Genomic DNA, 23424 nt, shown 5'->3' with positions numbered 1-23424 from the left:
TAAAGATAAGAAAGAAATAAAATTGATTTTGCTACGTATTAGTTGGCCACTTACATTACAAGTTACACAGGAAATACCATGTATATGTGTGTTTATTCTCGATATACATCTGTTGATATATTTTAATATTTTTGGGGAGTGAAACCAACAAGAAATGCAATATTATATTTGACTATTTGTACTTGGCCACCTAAAAGCGAGAGAGGAAATACCATGTACATGTATTTATTCTCTATATACATATGCTAATATTTAAATATTTGTAATGAGTGAAAGAAACAAGAAATAATTAGAACAATAATAATAAAAAAGAAACAAGAAATAAAATATTATATTTATGTACAAATAGATTGATCAGAAAATAATAATATAAAAATATAAAAATGGTGTCTTTATGATTTATGTAGAGGAAAAAAGAGAAGATAAAATAACGTTGTATCTATGATTAGCTTTTTTTTTTTTTTTTTTTTTGAGAGAGAGAGGTAAGTAAGTTTATTGAACTAAATCAGATCGGAATACATCATCCAAATCATTGGGTAGCTCTTCTACCCATACATCAGTATCTGCAGATAAAACTACTCTTCTAGCTAGGGCATGTGCCAGTTTATTACCCTCTCTACGTACGTGGACAAAAGAACAACAAGCTAAAGAGGAGCTGAAACAGTGAATCTCTTCAATAATATGGCCAAACAGTGTACGACTGGGACCACATGCATTGATAGCTTGAATGACCCGCTGGCAGTCACCTTCAAAACACGCTTGGGAGAGCAAGAGTTCTTTCACCAGGATCACAGCTCTACAAGCCGCAAGAGCTTCAGCATGCTCCATGGACTGGGGTTTGGGAATTTTCTGACTCAGCGCCCCCATAACATTACCAAAGCTGTCCCGAACCACCACCCCAATACCTGCTAGCTCACTATTTTCAAAAAAAGCCGCATCAAAATTTGCTTTATACCCACCCTCTACTGGTGGTAACCACTTGACACGGGGAGCATGGTGCACTGGATTCATAGGTCGCTGATGAACCTCGAAGAACTCCACCACCAGCTCTTTTGCTCGACGATATATCTCCTGGATGGGCCACGTGGGTTGATGTTCACGCAGCTTATTTCTACGCTGCCAAAGACTCCAGGCAATTGTTGAGAAGAGAGCGACAAAGAAAACAGAGCCTTGCTCAAAAACAGAGTCAAGAAGATCCACAAAACTCCTATGCGCTTTCCGATACAACTCTAAAAATCTAGAATCAGATTTCCAGACCGATTTGGCTTGGTCACATAGCCATAATGCATGCAAGAGTGTTTCCTGATAATCCTCGCACAAGGAGCAAGTCACGTCCACAGGAATCTGCCGTCGGACTAGATTTTGTTTTGTGGGAAGAGAGTCCTTTGCCGCGCGCCATATGAAATGCTTGATCCTTTGTGGCGCATGAATTTTCCAGATGCGCTTCCACAGTAAGGAGCACGCCCCTCCTGACGAAGAAGGAAGTCCATTGGTAACTTCCGCCGCCAGCATTCTGTATGCAGACTTAACCGAATATTCGCCATCCGAAGATAATGGCCAAACCAGCGTGTCCTCTGTATTCACAGCACTTACATGTATCCTCATGATCTTCTCTGCTTCCCAAGGGTAGAAAGTGTGTTGAATCAGCCCAGGATCCCATATTTTTGAATTGGGATAAAACAAATCACACACCTTCTCAACCCTTGCGTCATTCCTAGGTGAGAACACTCTGCTCTGTCCCACATCCGGCAACCAATTATGACTCCAAATATCTATCTTCCGGCCATCACCAACTCTCCACACCGCCCCCTTTTGAATGATATCCCTGGATTGTAAGATACTTCTCCATGCATAGGAGCATTTCGAAGGTATTTGGGCTTCCAAAATATTACCAGTTGGAAAATATTTAGAGCTAAAAACTTTAAATAGTAATGAATCCCTATTATTCAAAAATCTCCAAACCTGCTTAGCAAGCATTGCCTTGTTAAAATTTTGGATATCCCTAAAACCCATACCCCCAATAGATTTGGAAGAACACAACGTACTCCACTTCACCCAATGTAACTTTTTTCTCTCACCATGCCCCCACCAGAATTTACGAATCATCATTTCAATATCTTTACATAAACTGACCGGCAACTTGAATACACTCATAGAGTAAGCCGGGATTGATTGAATTACTGCCTTGATCATTACCTCTTTCCCAGCTTGAGAGAGTAACTTTTCCTTCCACCCTTGCATTTTTGCCCACACTCGTTCTTTGATTTGGGTAAAGCTTGCTTTCTTCCCCCTCCCTATAAAGGAAGGTAGACCCAGATATTTCTCATAATGTTGAATAACCGGAAGACCAAGTGACCCCTTAATTGCTTCCTGAGTTGTTTCATCTGTGTTGCTACTGAAGAAGAGAGTGGTTTTATCCTGGTTCACCATCTGGCCTGAAGCTGCTTCATACACTGCCAACAACTCCTTTATTTTGTCGCACTCTGCAAGTGTAGACCTGCAGAATAGTAAACAATCATCTGCAAAAAAGAGGTGAGTAAGCTTTGGACCACGCCTACTAATAGAGAAACCATGAATCTGTCCATCATCAGCTGCTCTCCTAAGAAGCGCATTTAGACCTTCAGCACAAAAGAGGAAGAGATAAGGGGATAGAGGATCCCCTTGTCTTAGTCCTCTAGTTGGGACAATCATTCCTTGTGGCTCACCATTTATCAAAATAGAGTATGACACCGTAGTAATGCATTCCATGATCAGAGATACCCAGGAATTCTGAAAACCCATCTTCAATAAAATTTTCTCCAGGAAAGCCCACTCCACCCGATCATAGGCTTTACTCATATCTAATTTTAAAGCCATAAAACCTGTCTTCCCTGAGCAACAAGTTTTCATGTGATGGAGAGATTCAAAGGCAATCAACACATTATCAGTAATCAATCTGTCAGCAATAAAAGCACTCTGGGTTTCAAATATGATACTGTTAAGGAGAGGTTTAAGCCTATTTGCAATGATTTTACTGACAACTTTATAGATCACATTACACAAGCTAATTGGTCTAAATTCAGAGACTCTCTCCGGATTTTTTACTTTTGGAATTAAAGTAATAAACGTATGATTAATGGATTTTAAAATAGAGCCAGAATTAAGACATGATAAAACAGCTTGAATAATATCCATACCAATTTTCGTCCAGTAAGTCTGATAAAATAAAGGGGGCATGCCATCCGGGCCAGGAGCTTTCAATGGAGCCATTTCTTTTATTGCTAATTCAACCTCCTCAGCCTTGTATGGAGCTATGAGTTTTGAATTCATATCCCTGGAAACAACTTCTTGAATCCCCTCCAACACAAACTCTAAATTTTGCGAGTTAGATGTTGTGAAAAGTTCACCATAGAAATCAACCAAAATTTTTGTAAAGGCAGCTTCCTCAGATACCCAAACACCTTCAGCATCACGTAGCCCTTTAATAAAATTCCTTCGCTTCCTATTTGTGGTTGTCCCATGAAAGAATCTAGTGTTCTTGTCACCACTTTTAATCCATTGAACCCGAGATCTCTGATGCCACATTTGTTCTTCCCTATCAAGCAAGACATTCAATTCTGACTTCAACCTCAGCACCTCTTCATAATTATTCTCCCTGACCATTCTTTCCTCTGCTTGCCATAACAATTCCTTTTTCTGCTGGATTTGTAGTTTAACATTGCCGAAATGTGTCTTGCTCCACTTCTTTAAATGTTTTTTGCACCTCTTCAACTTACTGGCCACGTTGAACATAGGAGTACCAAATGCACACTGATGAGACCAAGCTCTAGAGACCGTATTCCCACATTCCGGATTAGTGACCCACATAGCTTCAAACCGGAATGGCTTTCGCTTCCACTTCTGTTTTTCCCCGTTTGGATCAAGAGCTAATGATAATGGTCTATGATCCGATGTGTAGCAGTTCAAATGAGTGATTCTACCCGTCGGAAAACGAGCTAACCAATCATAGTTTGCCACCCCTCGGTCTAGACGCTCCCAAATCCATTCACCATGTCGACGACCATGCCAAGTGAACTCTGGTCCAGAATACCCCAAGTCGACAAACCCGCAATCATCAAGAACATCTCGGAAGGACTGCATGAGATTATGGGACCGTTGTGTGCCACCTCTTTCTTCCTTAGCCTCTAATAACTCATTGAAATCTCCAAGACAGCACCATGGGAGCTTTGGTTTAGAATTCAACATACGGAGCATGTCCCGTCCCTCAGACCTTCTATTCGTTTCCGGTTCACCATAGAAGCCAGTCAAGCGCCATTTGTTATCCGAACCGCCATGCACTAACGCGTCAATATGGTACTATGAGAAACTATCAACCCAAACCACATCTTCTTCTTTCCACAAGAGTGCTAACCCACCGGCCCTCCCTTCACTTGGGACAGTAAAACAACCATCAAACTTCAACTGACATCGAACCCATTCCATCCAATCTTTATCCGACCATGTTTCCGACAAAAACACGATCTCGGGACCTTGCGCTTGTACAATGTCTACAAGCTCTTGAACTGCACGGCGGTTCCCAAGCCCCCAGCAGTTCCATGCTAAAAGATTCATTGGTTCCGGCGGGGCTGGGAACCAGCCTCCGCCGATAACGTTATATCAGGCTTTGCCACCTTTTTCTTGTTGCCCTCTGTTTCCTCTGTTTCTGCGTTCTCATCTCTGGATGTTCTTTTTGTTAAAATGGAAGAATAGTGTCCAGTGGGCTGAACATTGCTTCGTTCTCTACGGACCCATCCTTTTTCTTTATTTTTCCCCTTATCTTTCATTACACACGGGCTAGAGGAACGGCCCAACGGTCCAGGCCCATTGCCTACTTTTTCCTCCACCTCCTGTTGGTGTAACGTGACCTCATTACTCTCCCCATTGACTTCTTTGACTGTTACATCATCAAACTTAGAAAGTTCATAATCAATCTCCTCCAATTGCTCCTGGAATAAATCATTCTGCACCGTTACCTCATTATTGCGAAGCGGCACCGGCTCCTCAATATTTGGACTTTCCAAAATGGTTTCCGGTGATTCTGGGCTACCCAACTCTGCTTCCCGATCAGCCACCCTTCCAGCTTGCTCATCGGTCCCCTCCATACTCTGTTCTGCAGCTTGACTAGTCTTCGAACTACCTCCGCCAACTTCCTTTGAACTGCCGCCTGCCGTAACGTTCTCATCATGCCTTTCGAATCCGTTCCAACCCTCTTCCTCGTCCAAGCCCGGCACACGAATCACAGTTTTCTTAAAAGGATTTGGCGTGGTTACACGGAGCCATGCACCATATTGTTGATCACCATCCTTAAGAGTACCTCTGCTTCTAATCCATAGTGGGCATTCTCTATCTCCATGGATGAGTTTTCCGCACCAATAACATATATTGGGCAGACGTTCATACCGGAAGTTTACCCAACCCTCCTTTCCTCTAACCGTAGTAATGGTACGTCCACGGCATAACGGTTTATGGATATCGACCGCTACCCTTAACCGGATGAAATTTACACCATACTGGTCTCCCTCATCTGTCATTTGGTTCTCGACCTTGCCTGCTACCGACCCAATCTTCTTCGCCAGTTCTACAGAGAAGTTTCCGACCGGCAAGTCATGGACCTGAATCTAGAAACGGGTGATACTAAAATCCAGGGACCGGATGGCAACATCCCTATCAATTCTCTGCAGCACCACAAGATGCCTATCAAAGGACCAAGGCTCCCCCTCCAAAACCCTATCAATGTCTGCCTCCTCAGGAAAAACGAAGAGAATCTTATGATCCCCCATATCTGTAATCTCGAAACCTTTCCTGGTCTTCCACAAGAGTGTGAAAGTCTTGGCTATGGCCTCCATATTCAACACTCTACGAGTCAGAAACTTCGCTGCCAATAAATACTCCTCCACCGTGGTTTCCTCTTGGACAACAAACTTATCGCCTTCGCACTCTGAGAGTGAAAACTTCTTCCACGAACCCATCAACTTCTCCATCTCAACTAGAAACTCACTCACTCTCTCCCTTAGATCAAAAGCGACGTGGGAAGAGGACTGTAGAAGCCCCACTGGGACGTAGGCACTAGACTATTCTCCTGACGGCTAGGGTTTCCCTAGGTCAGAGAAACTCCCATGTTGAACGCAGTTTCCTATGATTAGCTAGATCAACCAAAGACGATCTCTGAATATTGTCAGTCGAACGATTAACATAGGATGTGTAAAAACATCACACTTTCTAGTGTTCTACAAGTTGAAATACAAATGTGCTAAAGTTAGATAAAAATTTCAAGGCAAATTACAGGCAAAAAAAATGAAAAACCTTGTAAATGTAAATGATGGCTAACAAATATGCATTACTTTATAATAGTTCAATGAATGTCGCTAAATACAGTTTGAGGTAAAACATATTAACTTTAAATTAACATTTTTATATTTAAATAATATTTATTATTTTTTTTAGAAGAATTTAAATAATATTTAGTTAATATTCTATTTCATAATATTATTTTTTTTAAATTCATTATTCTTACTCTTAAAGTCTTAATAGTCAATTCACTTAATGTTATTTGGGTCAAATTTCAATTAATCCAGAATTTGTTTTTGGAAAAATGCTAAGTTTACTACAAATGCTACCATGAAAAGCTTATAAGTAATTGATGACACTTCAATAATGAATATAATTAATTACAAATCAATTTGTAACAGCATTCCCATCAGGGTGAGTAAAATTTTTAGCATATACCACCTCAAAACCTAAAATTTTAGCTTTTAACAACTCATTTTACAATACATCCAACATCAAACATTCTATATTTTTTACCATTTCATTTAAATATTCTTTTTTTATTATTTCTTTATTCTTCAATTATATTTCTTTCTCTCTCGTCCTCTCTGTCACTCTCAAGTCTCAACCCAGCAAACTTGACCATCTCAACGCAGCAAACCCATACCCACCCCATCCACCACCACCGGAAAAAAACACCAACCACCCATACCCACCTATCTATCCAACAAACTCACACTCTTCCATCTCAACCCAACAAACCCATATCCATCCCAGCCACCACCACTGAAAAAAAACACACACACACACACACTAGCAGATGCAGAAAAACCAACGGAGACCCACAGAGATTCACAAACCCAGAAAACAACATCATCCACCACCAGAGATTCGAAGACAACACCACAAAACCCAAAATCGGACCAAATCTTAGCCACTACCGGCGACCTGGCGACGTTGCGGCCAAAGAGTAGAGAGATTGGTGACATGCTAGCGATGTTGTAGACGAAGAGTAGAGAGATCGAGTGACTGAGAGCAGAGAGATCGGCAACAAGCAGAGACCGGCAACAAGCAGAGACCGGTGACATGCAGAGACCGGGGACGAGCAGAGTTGAGCGACGAGTACAACAGACCATGAACCACGGAGAGAGAAGAGAGAACAGAGATGAAAGAAGTGAGAGAAGAAAGAGTGAGAAATGAGAAAACCGTTGGTGAATAAAAAATCATTTTTTATTTTACAATACAGCTACAGTACGCTCTCAAAAATGAGAGTGCACTGTAGAAACATTGTAAATTTTATAGCATTTACCAATTTTGATGGAAAGTGTTTTTTTGGGGTTCAACTGCTAAAAAATAAGATTTATAGCATTTAGGAGGCTTGATAAGAATGCTCTATATAGTAAAATATGTAGCATTTCTAGCATCACTCAATTTTTTGGGCCTTCTTACAAGTGGAAGGAAAAAAAAATATAGCTCACATTTTTTTTTATTAAAAATCAATTATTTATTGCCCCACCACCCTCCCCCCCCTAAAAAAAAAAAAAAAAAAAAACCTATTTGAGGGCCTTTCTCTAATAGCTAGAGGGTCTACACCATGGCATAAGTGGTACAAGCCGGCTTAGGGCCAATCCTAAGTTCAGTTGTAATTCCTTTGGAAAATGACTAACAAATTACATATGTTGTGTAGTATTAGTTTAGGATAGTGTTAATTACACACGCAAAAAACAACTAAAAACATGTGAGTACGGATGTGTGTGTGCGCCACGAGTTTTAGCCTTAGCATAATCCCCTCTCAGTCAGGGTTTGTAGATTACCACAAAGCAAGGGAGGATAGCTATGGGATTTAATACATAAAGCTCCTCAATATTCGAATGATGACCCATTGTCCCATCCAATGAATCGAACTCTGGACTAGATAATTCTTGAGTTCTTTCCAAAAGTCTGTGAACACTTCCAGCCACTACTCTGCACAGTATTAAAGCCTTTCCAAGAGACTGCTCTTCTTCATATAATTCAATAGATTGGAATGCGCTTTTACTTGTGGAAGTGGTAAAAACTCCTAACCCACCATTGAATTCCTTCTTGGTGAAGTATCCATGCCTTAAAACTTGACATACACCACAATTATCCAAAGTGCACAAGCTAAAAGAGCCATTCATGCCAAGAGAGCACACAAAAGTTGTGCCATAGAACCTCAAAAGCTCATTACCATCAACCAGGCAGCGTGGATGCGTTTTGATTTGTTTGCTAGCTTCATTCTTCACCTTTTCTCTATATTCTTCAAACAAAGCAATGGTTTTTTTTGTGTTGTGGACCTTCAAGACCCTCTCTATCCTCCCGCAACTGTTCTCAGACTTTAACCAACTCTTTTGGCAAATCATTTCTACTATCTTCCTAGATGAGTCTCTTTCACCAAGTTCAATTACTGCACACAATATACGACATTGTGAGGTCTCTTTAGAAACTAGGCAACCTCAAAATTTGTAAACATTTGTCACCAATATGAAAACAAGAAGAAATCAATTACCTCTATGAAAACCATTTTTAAGTTTGGATATTGAGCTATATGGAGGAAACAAAACATCTTTTCATTTTAATTGCAAATTTAATAAAGATTTGAATGCAGATAATGAGCTACATGAAAATCATTTGTAACTAAAAGTGGAGTATGGACATGATGAAAAATGAACTTGATGTAACATAGCAACCAACAAGTGAAACAATGACGAAGCCTAGATAGTAACAATTACATCAACCAGGAAAACAATGAGAGTGCCATATTACATTATATAATGGAATTTTTTTATCGAAGGTCCTTTATTTAGTTAGTGAAGCACGATTAGGCCTTAAACAATGGCACAACAATTATATTAAACTTATATATGAGATATAACTTTGGATATTAGTGTTCACCTGAAGGCTTGGAGAGATGTTGTGCTTGAATAGCATCCAATTTTCTAAGTTTCTTACCACATATCGGGCAAATTAAATTTGAATAACAATAACAATCGGTCTCAATAGATGTCCTCGATGGAATATCACTGGTACCACCACCATAAAAAAAAATAGAGCCACCATGGGTTTCAATGGGCCTATAATGGTGCACCAAATTGTGGCCTCTATTATCAGTGGTCTCTGGGCTTACTTTGCCCAAAAACATTGGGCCATCCTTTTCTCTATCTTTGCCCTTACTGCAAAATTCACTGCTCCCTAGTGATTTTGTACTGCAGCCTAGTGGCTTCTCTGTGTCTCTCACAATATCTTTGAAATTTGATGTGCATCTTGAGCGCCTTAACCTTTCTCTCTTTATTGTCATAGAGCTTAGATTATCATTGGCCTTTGGATCAAACACATCTGATTGTACCTGGGATTTGCAGTCCCATGAGCTCTTAAGACCACAGCAAACTGCTGGCATTCTGTCTCTTTCGTCGGTCTTAGTATTTCTTTGGTATTATATATGACTTCAATCTTCAAAAAAGCTTTAAAACTTAGATAGGAAATTTATTTTTGCACCTTTGGAATATAAAGACAAGAAAACAATCAAGGAAAGCCAGTTTTTGCCAATAACATTGTTCCTCTTTTGGCATACTATACTGAATCAAAAATTTATTTTCTTCCTAGCTTAGCCGAACAGTTTCAATTATAGAAACATCAAAATAATCTCATACCAAATGCGCAATATATACAGGTTGTAAAGTTGCATTCTTACCTCTAACTTGAATCACTTCCAAGTTTGAATTGAAACATTGTATACAGACATGGATCATGTCACATTAAAAATCTCAAATGGGTAATAATTTTTAATGTGACATGATCCTTGACATGATCCTAAGAAAAAAAAAAGGACCATGTCACATTGTAAAATGATTTCCCAATAGAGATTTCTAAATAGTTAAAAATAAAAAATGTTTTTCCATCGGAAATGAAAGTTTTTATTCATATAATTATACAAAATTACGAATATATATGTAGGGACACGATTTTTAACGACCCAAGGATAACGTTGAGCTCGTGTGTAAAGGGCCCAAACAATATGATTTGTAGAGAGTGGGTTTGGAAAGGCCTGCCTTTGGGCGCTGGGTTTCGGTATGGTCCCGGTTTCATGAGCGATCATACAAAGATGAGTTTGGACTGTATAGCAGAGCCTTGCATTAATGTAGTTTGAAAAGTTTGACTCCTCGGAATTAGTCCGAGGAGCATTACATTCTCACCATTCCTCCTTTTTCTTCCTTCTTTCTCCGGGGGCCTTCCCCCCTCCTTCTCTTTCTCCTCCTTTTTTTCCCTTTTATACTAGTATTCGATTTCCCTTCTTTATCTACGTGTCAGTTTCTCCTTGTTTGGGGCAATTACTCGTCCTATCAATCTTCATGTCAGAGTGGTTGGGAAAAGCTGGATAGCATGGTATAGGGTATGGGCTTGTCAGGTGCTGGGCTCCACGTTATGGTGTTGGCAGCTTTTTAGCTTGTACTGCTCTTGTACTGAGTTTGTCCTTTTCTTCAGGCGTTTTGTGAGGCGTTGAGCGTGAGGTTGTCATCGGCTATATTATTGGGCCGTCAAGGGGTTCTCCTCATACCTCCTCGGCAGTAGGGCTCCTCGACTTGGGCTTTGGGCCCTTAATGTGAAGTGGGCCGGGATTCCAAATCTCAGGCCCCACAATATATATAAATGATTTTCCGTGCAAGCCAAAAAATAAAAAATGTTTTTGACTTAATTTGAAGGTCACACATAACAGGTCATTCTTCCAAAAAAAATTAAAAATTCATCAAAACATGTGAAGAGGAAAGTTCATTATTGTTGATGAAAGTGGAGTGATGGGTTTCCCACATTTGACTTTCATGGAAATTTTTTAACCAAAGAAAAAAAATGTGACCTACCATCTATGCAACGAAGGAAACTAAGAAATTATTCAATGCATCAACAATCATATCAGCTATGTTTAATGATTCTCTAATGCAATAATGCATCGACGATCATATCAGCTATGTTTAATGATTCTCTAACGCAATAACGAATGACATATTTTTTATTTAGTGGACTCCGATTGTTCTTGTGGATAGGGAGATAATTCGATCAGTGATAAATGAATTTTTCCTTGAGAGAGAATTGAAGGATTCAATTGGAGGGATCCTTTCTCTTCTACAGCAACCAACATATACTCATGCAAACTAATTTTCCTAAAAAAGACGTTCAAAAAGTTCAAGATTTATCTTGGATGCTGGATTTATTTTATCAATTATAAAAGAAAAACCATAAAAGGAAAATAAACTAAAAGTAAGTCAAAAATTTCACCAATTAAATTTTTAATATCATTTTTCTAAGATTTATATGAGAAACAATTGAACTTTTTGTTATGTGAGAAACATTTAATTTGAAATATGGTATTCTTACTCAAATTTAGTTGTTTTTGCAACAATTGAAACAATGTCTAACAAAAAAATAAATAAATAAATATAGTAACACACAACCAATAATGTAAAAAAAAAAAATTAAAGAATATTTTCATTTTTTTAGTAGGCATGAAACATACATATCTATATTAGCCACTATATTATACAATTTTCAATTTATAAACACACACACACATATATATATTTATGTATGATAAAATTACCATATACTACTCTTAGTGTCTTTCTATTTTTTCCATAAAATACCTACACTCTGTTTGTTTTACTGGAAAACCTTCTGTAAATATAATTTTCCGCATTTTCCTGTGTTTGGCAGCATTAAAAAAATTGGTTAATGGAAAACTCTAATAAAAATAAAGCTTATTTTTTATAGGTTGTTTTCCAAAAATAAAAAATTTGGAAAACAATCTCTTTTTCACACGACCCATAACTCTTATAAATATTATCTTCTTCTAGCCATGGGAAACAATTTTTTTTTTTTACACCTTCAGTCTTACTCACGATAAGCTCTCTCACCCAGTGGCGACGCCACGTTCATGTCAGGGTGTTCCCAGGAACACCCTGACCTAAAAATATATATATATATATATAAAATAATTAAAAAAAATTATTTGTTTACCCTCTAAAAAAAGTTAGGAACACCCTCAGTCAAAATTAGGAACATCCTCAAATAAAAATAAATTTATTTGTTCTACTTTCAAACCAAAAAAACAAACAAACAAAAAAAAAAAAAAAAAACTGATCAGTGAAAGCCCAGCAAAGAGCAAACCCATAGATTCTCAACAAATATAATAATAATAAAATTTTTATAAACTTAATACGTATACCCATTACCCATTACCCAATTCCTAACCTAACAAGAACCTCACGTCCTCAATTGAGAGTTGAGTCACTTCTCGGCAGCAACAGCAACTCAACATCAGCAAGGCAACGATTCTCAAAAAAAAAAAAAAAAAAAAAAAAGACTCAACAAGGCAGCAACAGCAACACTAAACACCCAGAGCAGCTTTGCGATGGTGATGTCGGAGATTGACTTGGCCCAGATCGGAGATTGCGAGAACGGTGACAACAAAAGCAAGATCAGGAAATAAGAACCTCAGCCTTCAACGTGTCGCGGCAGCGCCACCCCTGACCTCAGGCAACATCAAGGTATTTCACCTCTCTCTCTCTCTCTCTCTCTCTCTCTCAGTTTTTCTCTATCTCATACTCAATACTTTCTGACTTGTGTTGTGAGTCTTGTGACTTAGACTTATCTTTTGACAATATAAATTGCTTAGCTTTTGTCTTTTTGTGTAAGTGTATGTAAATATAAAAATACGTAATTGTGTTGAAATTGCTGATCAACTCTTGTCTCTTAGTGTGGGGTGGATGGGGCCGTGGCATTGCATTGGGGTAGTGGTCTGTGGTCCCTTAAAAGTAAGTGAATACACATTATAAAAGACCAAAAAAAAAACTATGTTAAGTAGTTTTGCAATGGGTTGATATACATATATACACTCTTATTGTACTATTTTTTGTTGTTGTTTTTCATTATTTAATTACATATTTATGTTTTAATATTCTAAAACTGTAATTATTATGTAATAACTAAATAATTTGAGTGTCAAAAAAGAAAAACTAAATAATTTTTTTTATTTGAGGTTTACTTATTTGGATCAATAATTTTATGTTGTATAAGAAAATATAAATATATATTATTTTTAATTTTTTTTAGAAACCCCAAAACACCTTGAAACGGTACGTCGAAATAGATTGGTAGCGAAATATTCCGTTCCACTAAACAAACCGAAACAAGGTCTAAAACGGTATTCATAACATTGCTTTCAAGCAAAAAGAAAAAGCTAAAAAAAAAATGTTGAACTAAAATCTAAAAAAGAAAAAAATTGTAACAGAGAATCTAAAGAAAAAAAATTGTAACAAAGCAAGCCCACCCAGGAACACCCTGAGAAAAATTCCTAGAGTTGCCATTGTTCTCACCTATTCTCTTTCCTTTGCTTTTTCTCTCTTCTCACACCCTCATTGTTTGTTGCAAAGATTACAAATTTTTGAAAATGAAATTTATTGAAAATTTTTTTTATACATCAATATTTGGGATGGGAGATTTAAATCTTAGATGTCTCTATTGAAAACAATATAAGGTTTCAACCTGCTAAACTACAAGATTCTTACCAAAACTTATTGAAATATTAGGGAAAACTAATATTAAGTTACACCGCACATTATGCGAAAACTCAACTAGTTAAAATAAATTATAAAGCATAAGGGTGTGTTTAACAGTATTTTTCTATCCTTATTAAGCCAAGTCTAAAAAAAAAAAAACAAACAAACAAACATTTACTCATGCTTTTTGCTTCCAACTATAATACTTTGAATTTAATCCCTATAAGAAAAAAGACCTGTTACAACGTGAAAAATCATTGCAATAACTACAAAGTCATTGCAATAAGGTGTTATTGCAATATCAAAAAAGTTATTGCGAGCTGTTTAATAAACTTCGAGGCAATAGTTTACGCAACACAAAGATTTCGTTGCAATAAATTCTACATATTGCAATAAATAGGTTGATGCAATAACATTTTTATTACAACAAATAACTTTGTGGCAATAGATTACTACTTCGAAGGTTTTGTTGTAATAGTGCGTGAAAAATGTCATAGCTTATTACAACAAACAACCTTATTGCAATAGGTTGAGTTTTTTTTATTATTTATTAATAATTTGTCTATTGCCTTGTGTTGCAATATACACATTATGAGACAATATAAACGTTATATTTAGGAACTACAATAACAAATTAAAGATACAAATTAAAAAAATACAAAAGTTGAAGTACTCCATCAAATTAATATGTCCCAAAACACAAATATATACATAACACGTTGAGTTTACGATCAAACACATGTAACAAGTCTTTTTTTCACCTATTACAACAATATACTTTGATGTGAAATAAGTGATTACTTATTGCAACAGCATATTTCAATATAAAGTAAGGTTTAGTTATTACAACAACACATTTAGATGTAACAAGGTAATTCTTGCAACAATCTTAATTGATGTAATAAATTTAAGTTACTATTACAACCAAAAAACAACCCACAGATGCAATAGTATATATATTACCCCAATTATTTTTGTTGTTGCAATATTACTTATTGTAATAGGTCATTTTTTTTGTAGTGAATGTCCTTGGCTGTAAGTAGTATTGTACAACAATCGAGATTGAAAAACTGAAATGAAGGGGAACCAAGCCAATATGGCCAGTGGTAGAAAGAGGACCAAGCCCATCAGCATGTCCCAAAACAGGGTAAGTGAAACAACCGCTTTTCACATCCAAAGCTGCATCAGCGATGTCCTACTTACCAGCAATATCTGTTCATATAAAAACAAAGTTAATAAAAAGATTAAAAAAAAAGAGATATGTAGAGATTTAAATATAGCCCATTTTAAATGGTAATTGAGTGAAGCTTTCATATAAAGTAGAACCCTAAAAGCAAATTTCAAGCAGGAGTCGTAAACATGTAGAATTGCCAATAATGCAGATATGAAGGCACATACGTGAGGCAAGACAAAAATGATTGCCATCATAAAGTGGAGAATAATATGGATAACAGTTCTCAATGTCTCTGAGATATTCCATTGAAGACAAACCGGGAAGTTCAGGAGAAGATCCAAAAAACCTAATCAGAAGAAGTGGAAAATCATAAGAGAAACAAGAGAAACTTTGAATCAACAGTTTACTATAGTTTAAACCAAAAATCAGGCGAAGAACTAAGCTTGTGACAAATATGCTAGACAAATCATACAGAACATCTCATCCAAAAAGAAACAATAGTTTATTGCAACAAAATTATCATTGTAATAGCTTTATATAAATTATTTTATAATCTATTGCAATGATATCTTAATCTATTATAATGACAATCATAATACCTTACTGAACTAGAAAAATTTGTTACAATAACTTAAAATGAAGAAATCATTGCAATAACTTGATACCAATTATTTTTGCAATCTATTGCAACGAAAATTTCAAAATGATAGCTTACTGCAATGAAATTATTTTTACAATAACATTATATAAACTATTTTACAATTTATTGCAATGATATCTTAATCTATTGACAAACGTGATATAATTATCTATTACAATAAATGTATTGTTGCAAAAATTTAATCAGAAATATTTTTGCCACTTATTTACAATCTATTGCAATAAAATTCGTGAAATAATAGCTTATTATTACAAGATATTTGAAACAATAAATTATTTATTGCAACAACATAGATATTATTGTATCAAAATTATCATTGATTTAATGTTTAAGAAAAATAACTAATCAAAAAAAAAAAAAAATTCATGTGGGTTCCAGTTAGCTCAACTGGTAAAGTCTTTGATAGTTGTATAAGAGATCTGGGCTCAATCCTTACCTACACCAGAAACTGATTGCTGTATTGGTTTGATGATAAAGAGCTATCATCAGGAGCGAACGCCATATGTTGAAACTTTTTCAAAAAAAAAAAAAAAAAGTTCATGTCATACTCACATTGTGAAACAAAAAGTATAGGCACTCAAGCATGAACATAAGATTTGCTACCTCTCCCTAAATTAAAAAGTATAATGATAGGTACAAAGTCTTCCTCTTTACATGATTCTCCCCCTCAAATTGTTGCAGCCTATCAAAATTTAATAATATGTTAGTTGCAACAATTTTTTTTTTTTTGAAAATCTTCAGCAAACACAAATTTTCATTTTTTTTTTTCCTCTACAAGCCGACATTATAATCTAGAATAAATGTGAACTAAAATGTGTTCAATGGATAAGAATTCTCAGATTACCTTAAACTTAATTCCTAGCCTAAGAACTGGCACCATTACATGTAGTTCTCCATTACTTTCTCATAGATACCATCCACAGCCCTTAGATCAATATGTGGCCAAATAAATGTTGTATTTTTTTTAATGTATGTATGTATTATTATTATATAAGGATAACTATAGAAACTTAATTAGGAGATTTTATTAATAATTGTTTATTTGTAATCTTTTTGGGTGGACAATTTTGCAGTTTCTGCAAAGAAAATAATCTCAATAGATTATCAACAACAAATTGTTTCCCTAATTGGTCTAATTAATAATTGTTAAGCAATGATTGATATGACATTCTGTTTTGCAAAGCATCTTCATATGGGTATGTTTTGATTCAGTATATATTTATGAATGTATTGAAATAAGCACTGTATTCAAGAAGAAATATTATGATTTGACTTTGTATACTTGAAAAGAAATAGATTGGTTTGTGATTAAAGATAAGTTGATTTTTTTTTAATGGGGGAAAATTTTCTTTTTTATCATTAATTTCTATCGCCATTGGAAAACTAAAATCCCTCCTGTATTCTATCACTAACAAATTAGCTCATAATATGAATAGATGAAAATTTTAACATAAAAAGAAAGTAAAAAATATATATAATTTTTTATTTATAGAGAACATAAAATTCATTATTTAAAAAAATAAAAGCAATATGACATTTTTTATTTTAGGAAAAAAAAATCATTGCCCTTCGTTGGTTTGGTAAAGGGTTATAAATAAATAAATAAACATTTCTTAATCAATAGCAAAACAATTTATTATATTTATAGGGTCCGATTTTTCTAGTCCGGCCCAGGATGCGTGGGACCTTAGACCAACGAGCCCGGTACAGTGAATTTGTAGAGAGTGGGCCAAAGAGCTAGGCTTTCGTGTATGAAAAAAAGTTATCATGGTGTTCTACTCGATAGGATGAGATGGACTGAATTCGTCTGGGAGAATTGGTCCTCAGTACAGTTCCGGGAGCCCTTTCTGGTCCCTCTCGTGTGTTGGGGAATCCCCCCCCCCCCTCTGTTTCTCTTTACCCCCCTTTTATAGTAGTTTTCTTCCTCCTGAATGGGGTCCCTAGGGTAGGTACTTGTCCTATCAACCCTTCCCTCCAGTTGTTGAGAGTGGTTGTAAGGACAGAGAAGTATAACCGTGTCAGGTGCAAGGCACTGAATGCAATAATGGCAGCCTTTCCTTTGAACACTTTCGTTGTCCTTTTTTATTTTAGTACTTTTCCCGCTCCGTAGGATGATAGGGAGCGTCACTACCAGTGGCAGGTTACCTCCTCCATCCTCGGCTACACTGTGCCAAGGAGGACTCTCCCTATGGCCGAGGAAGGGTTTTTCCTCCCCGCGACCGAGGAGGGATTTTTCCCTTGAGTTGGGCCTTTGGCCCAATATAGGCATCGACATGGACCTACTAGTCTTTTACCCCCCGCAATACTGAATCAAAATTTATTTTCTTCCTAGCTTAGCCAAACAGTTTCAATTATAGAAACGTTAAAATAGGCTCATGAGAGATACACAACATATACAGGTTATAAAGAAGCATTCTTACCTCAAACTCGAATCACTTCCAGGTTTGAATTGAAACACTGTATGCAGACGTGGATCATGCATGCCACATTAGAAATCTCAAATGGGAAATAATTTTCTAATGTGACGTGATCCTAACCAAAAAAGAGCATGTTATATTGGAAAACGATTTCCCATTTAAGACATCTAAATGGTAAAAAAAATATTCTTCCAAAAAAATAAAAAATAAAATATTTTTCATCCAAACATATGAAGAGGAAAGTTCATTATTGTTCATGAAAGTGGAGTGAGAGGTTCCCACATTTGACTCTCATGGAAAATTTTTTAACCAAAATTTTTTAAAAAAATAAAAGTGTAACCTACCATCTGTGCCATTTATTTAATGAAGGAAACCAAGAAATTATTCAATGCATTGGACGATCTTATCAGCTATGTTTAATGATTTTCTAACCCAATAAATGAATGACATATTTTTTTAATTAGTGGACTCAAATTGTTTGTGGATGGAGAGAAATAAGAGATATTTCGATTAGGTGATAGATGAATTTGTACTTAGGAGAGAATTAAAGGATTCAATTGGAAGGATCATTTCCCTGCCATAGCAACCACCATATACTCATGCAAACCAATTTTCCTAAAAAAAAAGATATGTTCAAAAGGTTCAAGATTCATCTTGGATGCTAGATTTATTGGGATAAGAATTTATTTTATCAATTATAAAAAGAAAAAACATAAAAGGAAAAGAAAATAAAAGTAGGTCAGAATTCACCAATTACCGTTGGTTGGAAAATTGATGCACTTTAAATGTGTCTCCAAGGATCAGAAAATTTTTAACCACTAGAAACTGGTTGATGTAAAATATCCAGATTTCAATGGATCATTGCGTAATTCCCTCCGACGCCTCTTTTCATAGTGGGCTTCGTACTGGCCTTAGTACAGCATAAATTACATCCAACCACGAGAATCATGTGACACTAGTGACTGCGTTCATTTGTGAGTCTGTACGTGACCTCTACAGACAATTTGGATTTGTGAAACACTTGAATCAGTGGACCAGTCAAAGATCTGAAAGAGTTTTAATTTGATTTGATTAGAAATGCAATAAGATGAGTCAAGCAATTTTGTTACCAAAGTTTACAGTGCATTACCATTTACCAACAATGGATTTTTATATTATCTGGTGAGGTTCAGAACAAAAGCATCAAGGTTGGCACCCTCAGCTTTCTACTGGTCCTCTAAAGCAATAGTTGGTCAATTATTCCACCTCTTTCATTACAAGCTCACTAGGCCATCAAACAGAATTCAAGCTAAGTTCACTTATGAGCCTCATCTCTCCCTCCTCTCCCTTTTACAATTAGTTAGCGCGCACACAAACACGCATTCGCCATCCCTCTTCTTTGCCTTCTTGCTTCATCACTTCATTGCTCTACAGTCTCCCAATGGCATAAAGTAGCTGCAAGCTACATGTTGTTCTACTTGCCTGGTTGTGATACAAGGCAGGAAAACTAGATCTAGAGCATGAATTACATTCTCATATGATAATTCAGACACATTCAGTGGTTCACTAGGAAATGAATGAACAAAGATAAGCTGCTTATCGCAAAATTAAAGATTATGGATGAACACAGGTCCAAGAACTTACTGAGCACACACAAAATTTAAGTTTCATAGCTATGATGGGCATTACAGCTCGTATTACTTGAGCTATTACTCATTGGTGGACTGAAGATACATATATATTTAACATCATACGGACATATAACAGCACAAATTACAACATAACCAGTCCATACAAGTGATATTTCTCTACAAATTACACCAGTTCAGAACAGAAAATATGAGGAGCCAAGGACAGATGCATGATTTTTACCCAGGTTGTGTCCCCGGAGGCATTCCAAATCCATGACCTGAGAGTGATCCACATAGAGGTTCACCTGGAAGAAGAGGGCATCAGCAAGGAGTTTAGAACATCCAATGCAAGATCCCAAATTTCATAATGAAGAGAAGGATGATATAATGAGCATCATACCTTGGGACCATACTGTTTTATAAACCACTCGGAGGTTCTGGGATTTGATGCTTCAAACATGGTCTTCTCAACACCAAGACGCCCAATGACCTTAGCAATTATGTCTGCCCGTAAAGAATCAGCATACTTGCAGACATCATCTGCATCAATCATGATCATGTCTGCTCCAGCCTCTAAGCATCTCTCAGCCCGTCTGATCAAAAGATCCACATCTTCAACAAATTCTGTGTAACCAAAGAGAAAGCTCATTTTTATAACAATAAAAGGGATCCTCTAGTACTACTTCCTCCTTTCTAGTTTAATGAAAGTAAGTCTGACATTTCTCATTTGTTCTCACGTTCAACTGTTTCTATATAGTATGGTATGTACTGAGCAAAACAATATAGAATGTGGATTAAAAGAATGAAGCACTTAAACACCAATGTACCTCCAACATTGGTATCCAGGTTAAAGTACATACAGCAATGCCACAGAGCAATGCTCATAATTTCAATTTAGGTGTCCCTAGTGTAATATCCATGTTGCACTCACATAATTGAACAGAAAATGTTAAACTAGGAAATTCATGAATTATAAAAATAATTTCACTCCTTCAACAAATGAACCAATGTTTCATGATGAGAAACTACAAATTAAAAATGCAGATGACCTAACAATGTATAACTGCCATCCCAAATGTATAAAGACATAACAACATGTTTCATGTATGGTCCACCAGCTTTGGCTAAAGAGAAAAATGGTGTTTAAGAACTATTTTAGTAGTAGCATTAATCAGTGCAGTTAAACAGCTGCAGGTACACCCATCTGGAGCACAAATGCCAATCAGCCTAGATTATACTTAATTTCACTAATACAATTTATTACACATTAATCCAAGATGGTCTGAGATAAGGATGTTAAATGTGTATTTTACCAACCAAGCATTTCTGGCTCTTAAGTTTATATGGACAGCAAAAAAAGTGCCCATATCAGATGACCTCATTAGCTTATCAACTTTAATCTTGAATATTATATTCATAGTTTATCCTTCTTTACAGAAAAGACTAGATTCTTTGTTCGTTGTATTTTGTTTATTTGTGTAAAAGTAAATTTGTCATTAAAAAAAAGGTATAGTTAAGAAATAAACTGATGCAAATAAGCTTATCCAAATGAGTAGGAATTCATGATGATAAAACTTATCAAATTTATATCTAGTAAGCAGCTCATATACCAGTTGAACGAGGTCTTGGAACAATATAAGCTCCAAATGCTCTATCACCACCTATGGGAATGTCAGACTTGTTAAACTTCACTGCAAATTGAGGCTTGGCTTTCAGACCACCACTCTTAATCAAGTGAACAAATCTTAGTAGAGTTTCTTCAGGGACTTCAAGCGATCCCACATTCAGCTCAATCGTGTCAAACCCCAGGTTCTTGCATTCCTAAAGTGATAATAGCAGAGCATGAGTAAGAACTGTAATAAACATTAAAAGACAAATAACTTATAAATATAGACCCTCTAGCACACCTCACCTCCACATACTCTCTGAAAGCTGATGGACCTCTGCGAAGCAAATGTTCAGCCCAGTCACCCGTGCTAACATATATATCATGTTGGTGGGCCATGTTAGTCACTTCTTTAATGAAATCCTTTGACATCAGGCTATGAGATCCCCCAGAAAACTTCAATCCATCAACAAACTGCCCCATAGACTCAAAAATATCCTGCAAAACAGCAATTTGCAATTGTAACTTATCAGGAAACCCCATCTGCTCCCTTCATCTTCCTAGTGCTGGTATTCCATATCATATGAAAAAGGAGAATTGTAACAGTACTAGACTATCGGTTAGCCCACTGCAGATGTCTGAAATAAGCATCTACAACAAAAAGGTAGGTTGACTCACAATGTAGCTTTGAAACATATAAAACCATCATGCAACTCACTCCTTAGCAATATGGGACACATGGTCAAAAAAGATCCTAAAGCTTGGGGTTAATCGCACTTTCCCTCTTAATGGTGAAGTTGCAATGTTCCTATTCTTTAAAACTGAATAATTTCCCTACTTAATAAGTACATTTTCTTTTTCGTTTTCTTTTTCTTTTTTTCCTTATAGATATGATAGCATTTGAAATCTATGACATCCAATCAATGATGATCACTCTTTATCATCAAGTCAAGAAACCAATGGATTTCTTTTTGGGGTAAGCGGGATTTGAACTCAGGTCCCATGTTCGACAACAAGAAATTTTACTACTTAAGCTAACTGAAACCTATAACTACTTTATCCTCCACTGCTAGGGAAAATTTTCTTTTTGAAAAATATATCTAACAACAATTTGAACTTTCTATTATTTGACTGGAATCCTACTGACAAAGTACTTATTACCAATGGAAAATGGTTAAATTGAGACACTGCTCGGTTACAAAATAATGGTAAATTGTAATAGTACCATATTTAGAGGGGAAGGAATGATGCCAGAATTACTACAATTTTATTTCATAATGCTTATAAACTAAGCTGTCAAAAATTAAAAATAAATAAATCAGTATTAGGATTCATTTGATTTTGATCCATCAAATGAATCCTACTAGTGGTTTTTCTTGGTTAGTAAGCCTTATCTAGTAACATTGATAGCAGTTCCAATATGGCAATATCCGAGTAATTCCAAGTTCCAATATTATCTTCCCCTTCAGTTTCCAAGTCTGTACTCATCAAATTCTCTAATCTCATTTTCCCTTTTTTTTTTCATTTTTAATTTCGTTTTCCTTTACATGCAAAGTACCATTAATTTGTTAGGACAAATAATAAAGATGATCATATTCATAAGGCATTTTAATTATGAGAAGAAGAAGAAGAAGAAGAAGAAGAGGAAGGAAGGTACCTGAAGAACATTTTGGGTTAAGAGTGTGTAATGGGGGCCTCTCATCTCGGTGACTCCATAGCGTCGAGGCTTGTCGGGGCGATCCTCGTTCTCCTCGAAACTCTTCCATCGGAGCACCGACATATTAATTCCGAACTTGATCGATTTCCTGGGCTGTCTGTCTGATTAATTGGATTTTTGGATTAAATGACTGTTTCTGTCTCGAAAGCTTTAGAAGAAAAGTGTTGGATATATGTTCCAGTTGCTTCCAGACAATGCTTCATTGTTCATGTTAAAATCGTCTCCTGACACGCGTCCTTGACTTGTGCCCACGTGGCACATTCTCTCGTTTCACGTAAAATAATTGGAATTTAAACAACAGTTTTCCTAGCTTAAATAATATTACACGTAATCCATCGGGATTGGACATTTGATCTCAAAGTGGCTGTCTTAGGTTTGATTAAGAG

At 36.2% G+C, this 23424-nt stretch overlaps 1 protein-coding gene across 1 annotated transcript; it reads right to left on the bottom strand.

Moving 5' to 3' along the window:
- Positions 1–19662: 19662 nt before the first annotated feature.
- Positions 19663–23219, bottom strand: LOC126727282 (protein HEAT-STRESS-ASSOCIATED 32). The gene is made up of 5 exons (XM_050432865.1): positions 22979–23219; positions 21628–21819; positions 21326–21536; positions 20116–20339; positions 19663–20020 (listed from the first exon to the last, which is right to left on the bottom strand). Exons 1-5 carry the CDS (start codon positions 23099–23101, stop codon positions 19910–19912), a joined length of 861 nt encoding a protein of 286 aa, XP_050288822.1. The 5' UTR covers positions 23102–23219; the 3' UTR covers positions 19663–19909.
- Between the last annotated feature and the right edge of the window lie 205 nt (positions 23220–23424).

The sequence above is a fragment of the Quercus robur genome, chromosome 5, assembly GCF_932294415.1.
Source record: "Quercus robur chromosome 5, dhQueRobu3.1, whole genome shotgun sequence".
Classification (NCBI taxonomy): domain Eukaryota; kingdom Viridiplantae; phylum Streptophyta; class Magnoliopsida; order Fagales; family Fagaceae; genus Quercus; species Quercus robur.
The sequence above is the reverse complement of the archived record's forward strand: the minus strand, read 5'-3'. Positions and strand labels throughout refer to the sequence as shown.